At 54.0% G+C, this 12,500-nt stretch overlaps 4 protein-coding genes across 4 annotated transcripts in view; 2 read left to right on the top strand and 2 right to left on the bottom strand.

Annotated features, from left to right (window-relative positions):
* The window catches only part of PTSG_11837 (uncharacterized protein), a 9,055-nt gene extending 7,121 nt beyond the window's left edge, over window positions 1–1,934 (top strand). The window contains exons 17-19 of the mRNA XM_004996544.1: window positions 113–307; window positions 667–726; window positions 1,599–1,934. Of these exons, the coding sequence (XP_004996601.1) occupies window positions 113–307; window positions 667–726; window positions 1,599–1,646 (303 nt within the window). The 3' untranslated portion in view covers window positions 1,647–1,934. The remainder of the gene's footprint in view (window positions 1–112; window positions 308–666; window positions 727–1,598) is intronic.
* A 250-nt stretch (window positions 1,935–2,184) lies between these two features.
* On the bottom strand, window positions 2,185–6,667 carry PTSG_02116 (uncharacterized protein; the record flags this gene model as incomplete). The annotated part of the gene is made up of 10 exons (XM_004996543.1): window positions 2,185–2,393; window positions 2,674–2,791; window positions 2,983–3,195; window positions 3,699–3,887; window positions 4,062–4,130; window positions 4,268–4,333; window positions 4,573–4,737; window positions 4,955–5,601; window positions 5,898–6,047; window positions 6,388–6,667. 10 exons carry the CDS (start codon window positions 6,665–6,667, stop codon window positions 2,185–2,187), a joined length of 2,106 nt encoding a protein of 701 aa, XP_004996600.1.
* Window positions 6,668–6,683: 16 nt separating this feature from the next.
* Window positions 6,684–8,179, bottom strand: PTSG_02115 (uncharacterized protein; the record flags this gene model as incomplete). The annotated part of the gene is made up of 4 exons (XM_004996542.1): window positions 6,684–6,822; window positions 7,240–7,395; window positions 7,609–7,749; window positions 7,977–8,179. 4 exons carry the CDS (start codon window positions 8,177–8,179, stop codon window positions 6,684–6,686), a joined length of 639 nt encoding a protein of 212 aa, XP_004996599.1.
* A 663-nt stretch (window positions 8,180–8,842) lies between these two features.
* The window catches only part of PTSG_02114 (uncharacterized protein), a 5,014-nt gene continuing 1,356 nt past the window's right edge, over window positions 8,843–12,500 (top strand). Inside the window, exons 1-10 of the mRNA XM_004996541.1 lie at window positions 8,843–9,442; window positions 9,726–9,876; window positions 10,055–10,197; window positions 10,454–10,548; window positions 10,683–10,767; window positions 10,908–11,029; window positions 11,152–11,320; window positions 11,486–11,571; window positions 11,943–12,087; window positions 12,279–12,413. Coding sequence (XP_004996598.1) covers window positions 8,963–9,442; window positions 9,726–9,876; window positions 10,055–10,197; window positions 10,454–10,548; window positions 10,683–10,767; window positions 10,908–11,029; window positions 11,152–11,320; window positions 11,486–11,571; window positions 11,943–12,087; window positions 12,279–12,413 — 1,611 coding nt within the window. The 5' untranslated portion in view covers window positions 8,843–8,962. The remainder of the gene's footprint in view (window positions 9,443–9,725; window positions 9,877–10,054; window positions 10,198–10,453; window positions 10,549–10,682; window positions 10,768–10,907; window positions 11,030–11,151; window positions 11,321–11,485; window positions 11,572–11,942; window positions 12,088–12,278; window positions 12,414–12,500) is intronic.

The raw sequence follows: 12,500 nt of genomic DNA, 5'->3' as shown, positions 1-12,500 counted from the left end.
TTGTTTTGGTGCAGTTTTAACAGTTCGTCAACATGCATACCCTCGCCATCCTTAATTGCGTCTCACCACCCCACATCCATGCCGTCCCCGCCCAACCTCACCCCTCTGCCAGACGATGATGCTGTGGGACTTAATGTGGAGCCAGTACCGCACACGCGACTTTCCTGTGTTTGTCGCTGCTGCTGTGCTGAAGGTGACGGCGCCTGCGCTGATGGCTGCTGATCGCCCGCCTGATCAAGTGCTCGAGTTCTACACGCGTCTCGCCGGCACACTCGATGTCACCAAAGTCATCGCCACTGCCAGACAAGTACGTCCCTGTTGCTGATGATAAGACTAACATGGCTTGCGCTTGGTTTGCGTTGGCTTGTGTATGTATGTATGTATGTATGTATGTATGTATGTATGTATGTATGTATGTATGTATGTATGTATGTATGTATGTATGTATGTATGTATGTATGTATGTATGTATGTATGTATGTACGTATGTACGTATGTACGTATGTATGTATGTGAATATGCGTGTGCGTGTGCGTGCGTGTGTGTGTGTGAGAGTTTGTCTCTCTCTCTCTCTCTGCGTCTGTGTGTGAGCCTTGTTTGTACTTGCTCTTTGTTGCCACCAACCTCCACCCCCAACACCAAACATACGCACATGCCATCATGCAGATCTTGTATCAGCTGCGCCACGACCCAGACCGCCCACAGCACCTCGACCACCTCGTTTCGGTATGGTCATGCTGGCGCCGCGGTAGTTTCTGTCACTTGACGCTCGTGCACTCATCATGACCTAGACCGTCTTGCTGTTGTATGTGTGGGTGTGTGTGCTTGCTTGCTCACACGCGTCTGCCCCTAACTCCGCTTGTCGTCGTTTATGTATCCCTATCACTGCAGTTACCGCACCACCGTATCCGCAAGAGCGACCGCCATACCCCATCTTGAAGTACAGCACCATTGTCACTGCGATGTGCTCTCGCGCGCATGTGCACGGTATCAATGCACATAACATACGTGTCTTCGCTCGCACAGCTTCCTTTGTGCTGTCTTTGTTGCTGTGCTCTCTCCCTTTGTTCTCTACCACTAGCAGCTAGCTTCATTTCTTGACCGTGTACGTCTTTCCATGTCCTTCTTTCGTTCTTGTTCTCTGTGTTTGGCACTGGCTGCTTGTTCATTGTTACGATCGTGTCATCAGCAACATTATCCGCCATCATACACGTATGTATGTGATATGCGTGTGCGTGTGCGTGCGTGTGTGTGTGTGAGAGTTTGTCTCTCTCTCTCTCTCTGCGTCTGTGTGTGAGCCTTGTTTGTACTTGCTCTTTGTTGCCACCAACCTCCACCCCCAACACCAAACATACGCACATGCCATCATGCAGATCTTGTATCAGCTGCGCCACGACCCAGACCGCCCACAGCACCTCGACCACCTCGTTTCGGTATGGTCATGCTGGCGCCGCGGTAGTTTCTGTCACTTGACGCTCGTGCACTCATCATGACCTAGACCGTCTTGCTGTTGTATGTGTGGGTGTGTGTGCTTGCTTGCTCACACGCGTCTGCCCCTAACTCCGCTTGTCGTCGTTTATGTATCCCTATCACTGCAGTTACCGCACCACCGTATCCGCAAGAGCGACCGCCATACCCCATCTTGAAGTACAGCACCATTGTCACTGCGATGTGCTCTCGCGCGCATGTGCACGGTATCAATGCACATAACATACGTGTCTTCGCTCGCACAGCTTCCTTTGTGCTGTCTTTGTTGCTGTGCTCTCTCCCTTTGTTCTCTACCACTAGCAGCTAGCTTCATTTCTTGACCGTGTACGTCTTTCCATGTCCTTCTTTCGTTCTTGTTCTCTGTGTTTGGCACTGGCTGCTTGTTCATTGTTACGATCGTGTCATCAGCAAATACAGTCAGCAGCACGCAAGCAAGTGAACAAAACCACAACATGTCATGTACACAACAAATGATGCAATGCACCGATATAAACAAAGGCGTCGGCATCACTTCATCACCACTCTACGACCACGACTCTTCATTTCATCATATACACATACATACATCACGCTCAATTTCCCCTCCGCCTCACACACACACACACACACACACACACACACACACACACACACACACACACACCCACACCCACACACACACACACACACACACACAGCAACAAAGTTCATTCACGCTCAGCCAACTTGCATGTAAATGCACGCAAAGAGGTCTGCACGACTGTAGTTGTGCACGCCGAGGTAGCGTTCCCTGACAGCCTCCCTCACCAGCTGCTGCCTGTACACCTGGTCTGCCCGCGATTCCAGCGCCGCCAGCTTCTGCGATCGCCGCATCTCCCGCTCGTGGCTCACGCTCACAAACTCAACGTCCTTGTGTTGGGTCAGCTCTGTGAAGAGCAACATCAGGCACAGAGTCACGCAGGTTGTGGGGGATGAGAAGCCAGCGTGAGCGATGCATACGCGCACACACTCGGTGTATCATGCACTATTGCGTCACATGACACGTGTGCTTGTAGCACCTGTTGCAGCATTGTGGTCAATGAAGGCATACAAGTGTTGCAGGGCCACATACGTGTGTGTGTGTGTGTATGTGTGTGTGTGTGTGTGTGTGTGGCAGGCAGGCAGTGGTACGCGCATGGATCCACAGCAACACATATGCACGCGTACCGTTCTTTGCGACGGTGAGTTGCATCACAGTGAAGAAGACGCTGGTCAGCAGCCAGATGAATGCCATGAGCGTCAACGCATTCTCCTGTTGCGCTTCGAATGCCCACAGCATCGTCACCTGCGTTGGTGCAGTGGTGCATGTTTCAACGAGCACGTTACGAGAGCACAGCAAACAAACACAAACAAACAAACACAAACAAAGCACTCTCAATCCAAACAAGCGAACAAGCACACCCGATCAAAACAAGCAGCGCCCAATTGCCACTGTCGCAAACATTTTATTGCGCCATCAGAGAAGAAGAAACGCACCCAGGTGAGGGTGGTGAGGCAGAAGTAAGCGAAGGAGGGCCAGATGCTTGGCTTGAGCGACGTGAGGTTTCGAGCCGGGTCGTACAGCGTTCCATCCAGCAGCCACATGGCGACAAGGAAGCCCAGGCACGTCACCAACACGATGGTGGTGGGCAGGTGAGCAAGCCCAAGCACCAATGAGCCCTTGAGCCAGCACACATGGTCGCCAATCGACTGAATGGGGTTCAAGGTGGCAGCGGTGACGAGTACGTGTGTGGTTGCGTATGCGAGTTTGCGTATGAATGCATGTGAGTGAGGGTCAGAGGGATGTGGTACGCGAGAAAAGGTGTGAATGGGGCAGGCGCAGATGAGGTCAAGCAATTCAGCATACCCGCACACGCATACACACGTGCACACACACACACACACACACGCATACACACGTGCACACACACACGCATACACACGTGCACGCATACACACGTGCACACACACACACACGCATACACACGCGTACACACACACACACGCATACACACGTACACACACACACACACACACACACACACACACACACACACACACACACACACACACACACACACACGCGCACACACGCACACACACGTGCGCGCGCGCACACACACACACACACACACACACACACACACACACACACACGCACACACGCACACACACGTGCGCGCGCACACACACATGTGTTCATGCAAGCGCACCTGGTCGACGGAACCGCCTGTGCCGTATTCAATGGCAACGAAGATGATGAGGAGCAGCAAGCCTGGGCCCCAGCCCGTGGTGAGCATGCTTGTGCTGCTGGGCGCTGAGCCGTTGGAGCGAAGGCCACCCACAATGTACACGAAGCGGAGTGCAACCACTTGCCACACAAACTGCGTGAAGAATGCACACTGGAATCAGACGGAGCAGGTGAATGGTGGGAGCGAGACGGGCGTTAGAAACGCGGTTCAACAATGCATTGCATTGCAGTGCGTGTAAGTGAGCGTGTTGTGGCGGGATGACAGATCCCATAAACACACTTCACGTGAACCCTACACAGTGCTCTCCCTCTGAAAGCAGCGTACCAGAACCGCTGGCCCAAAGAAGGAGCACGCGCCGTTGAAGGCCTTGGTGATAGCAGCGAGCACGGCAATCTGGCACGAGCAAAACCATAGAGACATGAGACGTAGGCAGGGGTGTGGACTGGAGCGGAACATAGATGCAAGGCGTGGTGGTGGTGGTGGTGGTGCTGCTGCTGGTGGTGGTGGTGGTGTTAGTGTTCAAGGCTTACGGTGAGGACGAGTTGGGAGATGGTGACTTGCACTGCAATGAAGCGGCGAGGCGAATCCGAGTATTTCTGCACATTGAGAACAAACACGACAGTTGTGTGACACGTTGGTAAACAAGGAAACCGCAACACAATCCAATGGGAGTTGAAAGCACAGAACCACAGGCACGCAGGCACACAGGCACACAGACAGACACATATGCACAGGCACACACACACAGGCACACACACACACACACACACACACACACACACACACACACACACACACACACACACACACACGTGACATTGTGCGGCAAACTTACGCGAACAAACAAGAAAGCAGCGAGGACGCTGATGTTCATGACGAGGGCGAGGGAAAGGAACACAAACGTCCACAGATCCGGCACAAGTGCATCGTTGGTGGATGCGTCCACCTGTGCGTGAACCTCCACGTTTGATGTTGCCAGCACACCATACATGCCCAAGGACTGACGAGCACACGGGTCCATGTGGGCGTGTCAGCAAGTGAATGATGTACGATGATACCGCGCGAAATACAATTGATGCTGGGAACTTACACACACACACACACACATGCACATATACACACACTCGCAGACACATAAACACATGCACAAGCACACACTCGCAGACACATGCACACATGCATACCGAACAAGCAACTGTGACGTGTTGCTGGCTCACCTCGCAGTTGCAGAGAATGGTGTTGTCAATGTCGATGGTGGTGTCACAGCCAAGAGTGGACCACTTGTCCTCCGACCACCAGGCGCACACGGCGCGGGCAGGCTGAGCTGCGGCCTGGCCAGTCACCTTAAACGCAACCCCGTCGCCACGCGTAAAGTCTGAAGCAAGACCAGGCACCTTGACACCGAGCACGGGGAGGGATGTGTTGACGCGGCGGGAGATGAATGCTGATGACGGCAGCGATGTGAGCTGCAGTAGGACAGATGTAACGCCCGATGGTGATGTGCCGGACGCAAGGCTGTTGCTGCTGGACCGCGAGTAGGAGCGGAATGATGTGGAGAAGGCGCTGGACGAGGCCGAGTAGCGCCTGACGTGCGTGTGGAGATCGGAGAGGAAATGGGAGGGAAGGCGGAGGAATGGCTCTGCAGTGGGGTAGCTTGGCTGCCACAGCACATCGCCATCTTGGTTGAGCGCAACAATGTGGCACTCAAGCACAATGTGTTGCGTGCGGTGGGCAAAGAGGACGGTTGTGTGGTCGAATGTGCCGTTGGAGTATGTGAGCGCATCTGCACATGCGGCATCAAATGCATCGAGAAGCGTTGCGCGCAGTGTTGCTGTTGCATTGATGGCGCCGGCATTCACGGTGTCTGCAAGGAGGATTGGTGACAACGGAAACACGAATTCAGTTGGGGGTTCACAACAGACAAGGTAGTGTGCGTGCATGTGTGTGTGTGTGTCTGATTTTGTGTGTGTGTGTGGGGGGGGGGGGGAGGGGGAGGGTGTTTGATTGTGTGTGTGTGTGTGTGTGTGATGTGTGATGTGTGTTGTGTGTTGTGTGTGCATGCACATGTGTGCGTGTGCGTCGGATTCTGTGTGTGTGGGTTTGGTTGTGATGAAGCCGCACATGTTGTACAGGTTGTGCGTGTTCGTTTCTGCCCAGCACCTGCTGCGGTTGCGGTGAGCAGGCCATCCAAAACGTCCAGGAAGCGGTGGTGATCAGCAGGCGAGAGGCCTCCCACGTTCGCCGCAATGTGTGACGATCCAAAGATGATGTTTTCCCAGTCGATGGAGCCAAGCGCAGCCGGCTTGAGGACTGCAGATGCGGTGTGACGTTGCAGTGACATGATGCATGCACGGGAGCGGTTGCCGTTGTTGGTGAGCTGGTGATGGGCAAGGCATGCGCGACACGACGACAAAACATATCTGGGCCATTTCATACAACTAACATGGTACTCTCTCCCATGCGCACAAGCACACAAACAAACAAGCACAAGCAAACAAACAAGCACAAGCAAACAAACAAACAAACAAACAAACAAACAAACAAACAAACACAAACAAACAAACAAACACAAACAAACAAACAAACAAACAAACAAACAAACAAACACACATAACCATACAACCATACACGCGCTTGAAGGAGTGCGTACCGAGGGCTCGCGCTTGCTCGAGAAATTCGAGCACTGTCTGGAGGGTGATCGAGTCTGCCTTAAGCAAGTTCTGCACAATGTTTGCCAGCGTCAGATGCAGACACGTGGATGTGTCTTCGTCATCGGCCCATCCGTTGATGGTGCACTCCCGCGTGACGTCTCCGAGACTGCCTGGACAGGCCTGTACATGCAAACCGCACGCAGCCGGTGCCCACAGCAGGCCCGTGGCACCACTCACGTCCGCATATAGGCAGCACAGCGGCGCAGCGGGACCACTCATCTTGTCATCTGAGCTGCTACTGGTGCTGGTGCTGCTGGACGTGGTACTGCTGGATGATGTAGACGAACTTGTGCTTGAGCTGCTGCTTGTACTTGTGCTTGTGCTTGAGGAGGTGCTCGTGCTGCTGCTGCTGCTGCTGCTGCTTGTGCTGCTGACTGGGAGGGTGGTGGTATCGATGGTAGTGGAGGTGATGCGTGTTGACGCTGGGCTGGATGGCGACGGTGTTGGTGTTGACATGACGGTTGAAGCTGAAGAGGATGATGGTGGTGGTTGCGTGGTCATTTCGCACACGTCCTCGCATGTAACGCCAAACCTGATGAATTGATGGGGTGTGTTTTTGTGTGTTTGTGTTTATGCACATGTGTTTATGGTGTGTATGTGTGTGTTGCATCGGGTAAGTGGGGGAGTGAGCATCGACATGTAAGTTGTGTTCATGAGACAGCCCTCCTTTCCTTCAAACACACACACACACACACACACATGGACACACAGATGGACACACACACACACATTCTTACACATACAGATACACATACACACAGGTCTTGACATGTGTTCGAGTGTCTGCGTACGTGAGCATGGAGTCGTCGCAGGTGCTGCAATCGTGGCAGGCGTTTGTGCGTGTGCAGAACTGCGTTGGGCGGCAGTGGTAGTCTGCCTCGCACTGCAGCCCATCTGTGCGGCACTTTTCTGGGCAGCGGCCCGTCCCATCGTACGGGTCGTTGTAGCTGTCATGGCGTGGAGCGTAGATGGAAGATGAGCGTGTACGATATCAAAGAGTGGCGAGGAAGGCAAGTGTGGGGACGCAGGCATACAAATGCAGGCGTCACGCAAGCACACAGGTGTCACGCAGACAAGGCAGGCGTATTGACTGGTTCACTGATTGACTGACTGACACAAACACACATACACATACACACACACACACATGCGGACCGCACTTGAAGCATTCGTCGCAAGTGTAACAGTTGTTGTTTGCGTCGCAATACGTGTCGGCACTGCAGTCGTCGTGGCTGTCACACAGGTAGTAGCCATTATCCGGCGGCGGCTGCGCACAGATGACCTCACATCTCAATTGCTCGCTGTTGAATAAGGGATGGTGATGCAGCATGAGCAGCATGAGGGTGAGCGGTATTCATTGAGAAATTGGCACTGGTGCCAACGTTCATGTCACCATGACAAGTGATGTGCAAACAACAACAGAATGAGACACACACACACACGCGCGCACACACACATGCACACACACACACACACACACACACACACACACACACACACACACGCGGTCTTTGGTGATGATACTCACATGGATGGGTCACCGTTCCAGCAGTCGGAGCCGCAAAAGGCGCAGGTGTTCATGGCATTGCAGTAGTACCCTCGCGGGCACTGCGACGTGACAAAGCAGGTGGTGGCCTCGAGACAGTGTTCCGGGCACTCGCCTCCAACGGCGTCGTCGTAGAAGAAGCATTCACCGCACGGATAGCAGTTGCCAAGGACAGAACAGTACATGTCGTTCCCACAGTCCTGCGTACCGGTGCACCCTGTACAAGTTCAAGACCCAATGGTGAGAAGCCATGCGACAGGACGTGCGGCACAAGAGCAGCAAGCAAGCAAGCAAGCAAGCAAGAGTCAAGGCCGCCAGCATGCAAGGGCTTCCAGTGTATCTGCGTGCGTGCGTGCGTGTGTGTGTGTGTGTGTGTGTGTGTGTGTGTGTGTGTGTGGACGTATGCGCTTTCAGATTCAAACGTACCTTGGGCGAGAGTGGATGGTGGCCAATTCAGGCAGCCTAGAAGAAGGCATAACGCCAACAGCCGTGATCGAGGCGACGGCATCTTGGGCGATACAGCTCAAACAAATTGTGGCCGTACGTCAACGTACCTGTGTATGTGTGCGTACGTGTGCGTACGTGTGCGTGTGTGTTTGACTGTGCAAGGGTGTGTGCGTCGAGATGGCGGAGGATCAGACCACGAAGAGAGGTGCGCGTGCCGCTATTGGGCTGAGGAGGTGTGTGTGTGTGGGGGGGGGCCGTATTGGATGGCGACGGCGATGGGTGAATAAAGCAGGCTGAGACAGAGGCAAGAAGACCGGCAAGGGGAGAGGAGCGAATGGGAGAGCGCCGATGGAAAGGCATGGTATTTGCTCGCAAGCGAGACATGCCACTCATAGTTGACATTCGCCCCCCCTTGAACTCCTTCAGCATCGCCATCGCCACATCGCTCAGAGTCCTTCTTCCATCGACTATTCACTGAAAACATTGGAGAAAATTCTACAATCGAGCACAGCACGAAGAGGATGATGATGACGGAGATGGTGGCCGTGCATGTGTTTGCAGTGGACGAGACACTGGTGCCGGTGCCGGTGAAGGTGGCGAGGCAGCAATTGGAGAACCGAGTGGTGCAACACGGTGACGTGGTGTCACTGCCAGACCCGTTTCTTGGAACACGGCGATACCTGCTCGCCCTCACAGCAGCACCAGCAGCCACGACAGCTGCCACGACAGCAGCAGGTGATGATGGCGATGAAGGGGATGAGGGCGGCAAGGGACATGTAGTAGCACCAGTAGCAGCAGTACCAAAGACCTCAGTGGTGCAGGGTAGCATTGCGCTGCAAGCGCGAACAATGCACAGTGTCCGCACATACCACAGAATACACCCGTGTCACCACAGCCTGCGTAGCTTGCCCGATGCCGTATTTCAAGAGCATGTGGCACCCCTCATCCCGACGCGCCCCGTCTCCCCTCTGGATGATGCCGCTCCACTCGTCTTTGGCCCCGTGAGTAGTTGTGGGTGTACGCTTGCGTGTGCGTGTGTGTGCTTGCGTGTGTGTGTGCGTGAATGTGTGTGTGCATATGTGTGCGTGTGTGTGCATATGTGCGTGTGTGTGTCTGTGTCTGTGCATATGTGTGCGTTGCATGCGCTACGTGTGTATGTTGGGAACCCCCCCCCCCGTTGTGCATACCTGCTCTTGTGCATGCACTTGTTCGTTCGGGCATTCACACACATGTGTGCCTTGATGCCTTGCTGTTCGCACTCCGCCAAACTTACAACGTTTGCAGGTGTTTCAAGACCTACAAACCGTGCTCAAGCACGTGTTGTTAACGCCTTGGGCAGAGGTGGGCGAACAACCCTCAATGCACAGCGTGCTCGTCTCTGGCACAGGTGCCAATTATGAACCCGAGCTTACCCTCGCCGTATGCCACAGTCTAGGTTGGCGCTCAAAGTGCCCGTGCGTTGATGTGTGCGTATATGACTGTGTGTGTGTGTGCACTTGCGAGTGCTGGCCAGCCGCCAGTGGTTTGGTTCAGCAGGACCATGTCCTTTGACCATGCTCGTTGGGTCGACGCTTCTCACAAACTCCCCCCTCTCGCCCTCGTTGAACTCACAGGCCTTGCTGTTGTGGACATCCATGAGTTTGAGCACCTCTCCGTGGGGTCGCTGACACATGCACACAAGCTGGCGTGTCACAGCGCGCCGTGTGTTCTCTGGCTTCCAGACCTCGATCTCCTCTTCCCGCACCAAAAGGACATTGTGCGCACACCTTTGTTGTTGCTACTGTTGCTGCTGTTGCCGTTGCTGCTGTTGCTGCTGTTGCTGCTGTTGCTGCTGCTGTTGCTGTTGTTGCGACGAGCTCAAGCGCGCATGCTTCTTCTCGCTTCTGTCTTCAATACCTTGCACCCACCACGCTTGTGTGTTTGTTTGCATGAATCTGTGTGTGTGTGTGTGTGTGTGTGTGTGTGTGTGTGTGTGTGTGTGTGTGTGTGTGTGTGTGTGTGTGCACGCGTAGGAAGCTGAAACAGCGCACGAGATGGACTTGCTCCGATCCATCCTATCTGAACCAGCACATGGTGTACTCGTCTGCGCGCAAACAGCAGCACACAGGTATGCAGATGTGTGTGTGTGTGCGTGTGTGTGCGTGTGTGTGCGTGTGTGTCGGCTGGTGTATCTCAAAAGCACGCACGCACGACACCAACCAACCAACCAACCCCCTTCTCTCTCGTCTGCTCTCATTGCAGGGCCGTACACGAGTTTGTACGCGATGAGTTTGACCTCGTCCTCGATGTCACGAAACCGTCGCGTGATCAGCGCTCTGCCCTCTTGGTGCGTGCGTGCGTGCGTGTGTGTGTGTGTGCATGTGTGTTCATGTGCGCTCTGCTCTCTCTCTCTCTCTCTCTCTCTCCCTGCTCTGTGTGCATGTGTGTGTATGTCCGACTGCGTCGACGCCCCTCACAATGTTGCAGACTGCACGGCTGGAGCGTGGTGGCAGTGATGCGTTTCCTGCGCGCGTGCTGGCAGCAGTGTCTGCCGCGACCAACGGGTGCACGATGGTGCAGCTCGAGACAGCAGCCCGCGCCTGTCGCAGGTGATGATGATGATGAGGCAGTGGTGGTGGTGACGATGTAGTGTGTGGTGCGTGGGTCGGTGTGGCTTGGGTTTCTCGTGCACACACGCTGATGATGACCTGCACTTCTCTCGACCACACAGGTGGTACGCGCAAGAAAAGGCCCACAACAACGGCACCAAAGCTGATGGTAACGGTGGTGGTGATGTTGGTGACGAAGACGATGATGATGATGACGATGATGAGTTGTCGGCGCTTGCATCGGCTCTCAACGCTGTCCGCCTGCACGTCGTGGCCTCGCGACTCACAGCTGTAAGCGTACCTGTGTACATGTGTGTGAGCGTGCAGAATGTTTGTTTGTGTGCACGTGCAACTGTGCATTTGCGCGTGCCTGAACACGAGCTCTGCGAACCGCCCTTTTCACCTGTCTCCCCCCCCTCTCTCTCTTTTCATCTGCGCAACACCATGTGACACCAGAGCGCGGCGTTGAAGGCGCTGGTCGGGATGGATGATGTGCTGGCGGCCCTTCGTCGCGACTTTGCATATTTTCTGCAGCAGGACGGGTGGGTGGTGCCACTCAACTACCGCCATGGCAAAGCATGCTTATGATGCACAGAGCAGCACATGCATGACACACACACACAAACAAACAAACAAACAAACAAACAAACAAACAAACAAACAAACAAACAAACAAACAAACAAACAAACAAACAAACAAACAAACAAACAAACAAACAAACAAACAAACAAACAAACAAACAAACAAACAAACAAACAAACAAACAAACAAACAAACAAACAAACAAACAAACAAACAAACAAACAAACAAACAAACAACAAACAAACAAACAAACAAACAAACAAACAAACAAACAAACACACCAATCTCACACTCTATCACATCAACCTCCCTCCCGGAATTGCATGCAGGAGCCCTCTGCGCGTGCCGCCACCTGTCGCGGTGACCATCACGGGGCCACCCGGCTGTGGAAAATCACTGCTCTGCCGCAACATCGGAGCTGTCCTCGGCGTCAACACCATCAGCCCCTCCCTCGCGCACATCGTCAAGGGAGAGGTGCGGCACACCATTGCAGTCGTGTGTATGTGTGCACGTGTGCGCGGGTGTATGTGCGCGTGTGTGTGTGTGTGTGTGCGTGGCTGTGGGTGCACGTGTTTGTGCCTACATCTACGTGTGTGTGTGTGTGTGCTCCACTATGTGTGCTTGACGTGTCAGGGTGCCTGCTTACGTGGGTGCGTATGTGTCAGGTTGGCGAGTCTGAGCGACAGATCCACGGCGTGTTTGAGGAAGCGCGTCGCAACAGCCCTTGTTTCATCGTCTTCGATGACATGGCATCTCTCTTTCTTCGCTCCACCTCCGGCGAACGCGTGGTCTCATCAGGGGTGCGTTGGACACAAAGGCGCTGCATGATAGAGTTGATGCTTTCGAGACAGCGTGTGCACGTGTGTATGTAAGCTATGCTAGCTGTA

This window comes from Salpingoeca rosetta (assembly GCF_000188695.1).
Source record: "Salpingoeca rosetta unplaced genomic scaffold supercont1.5, whole genome shotgun sequence".
NCBI classification, from domain to species: Eukaryota; class Choanoflagellata; order Craspedida; family Salpingoecidae; genus Salpingoeca; species Salpingoeca rosetta.
Note: the sequence above shows the minus strand (reverse complement) of the source record. Positions and strands in the feature narration are given on the sequence as shown.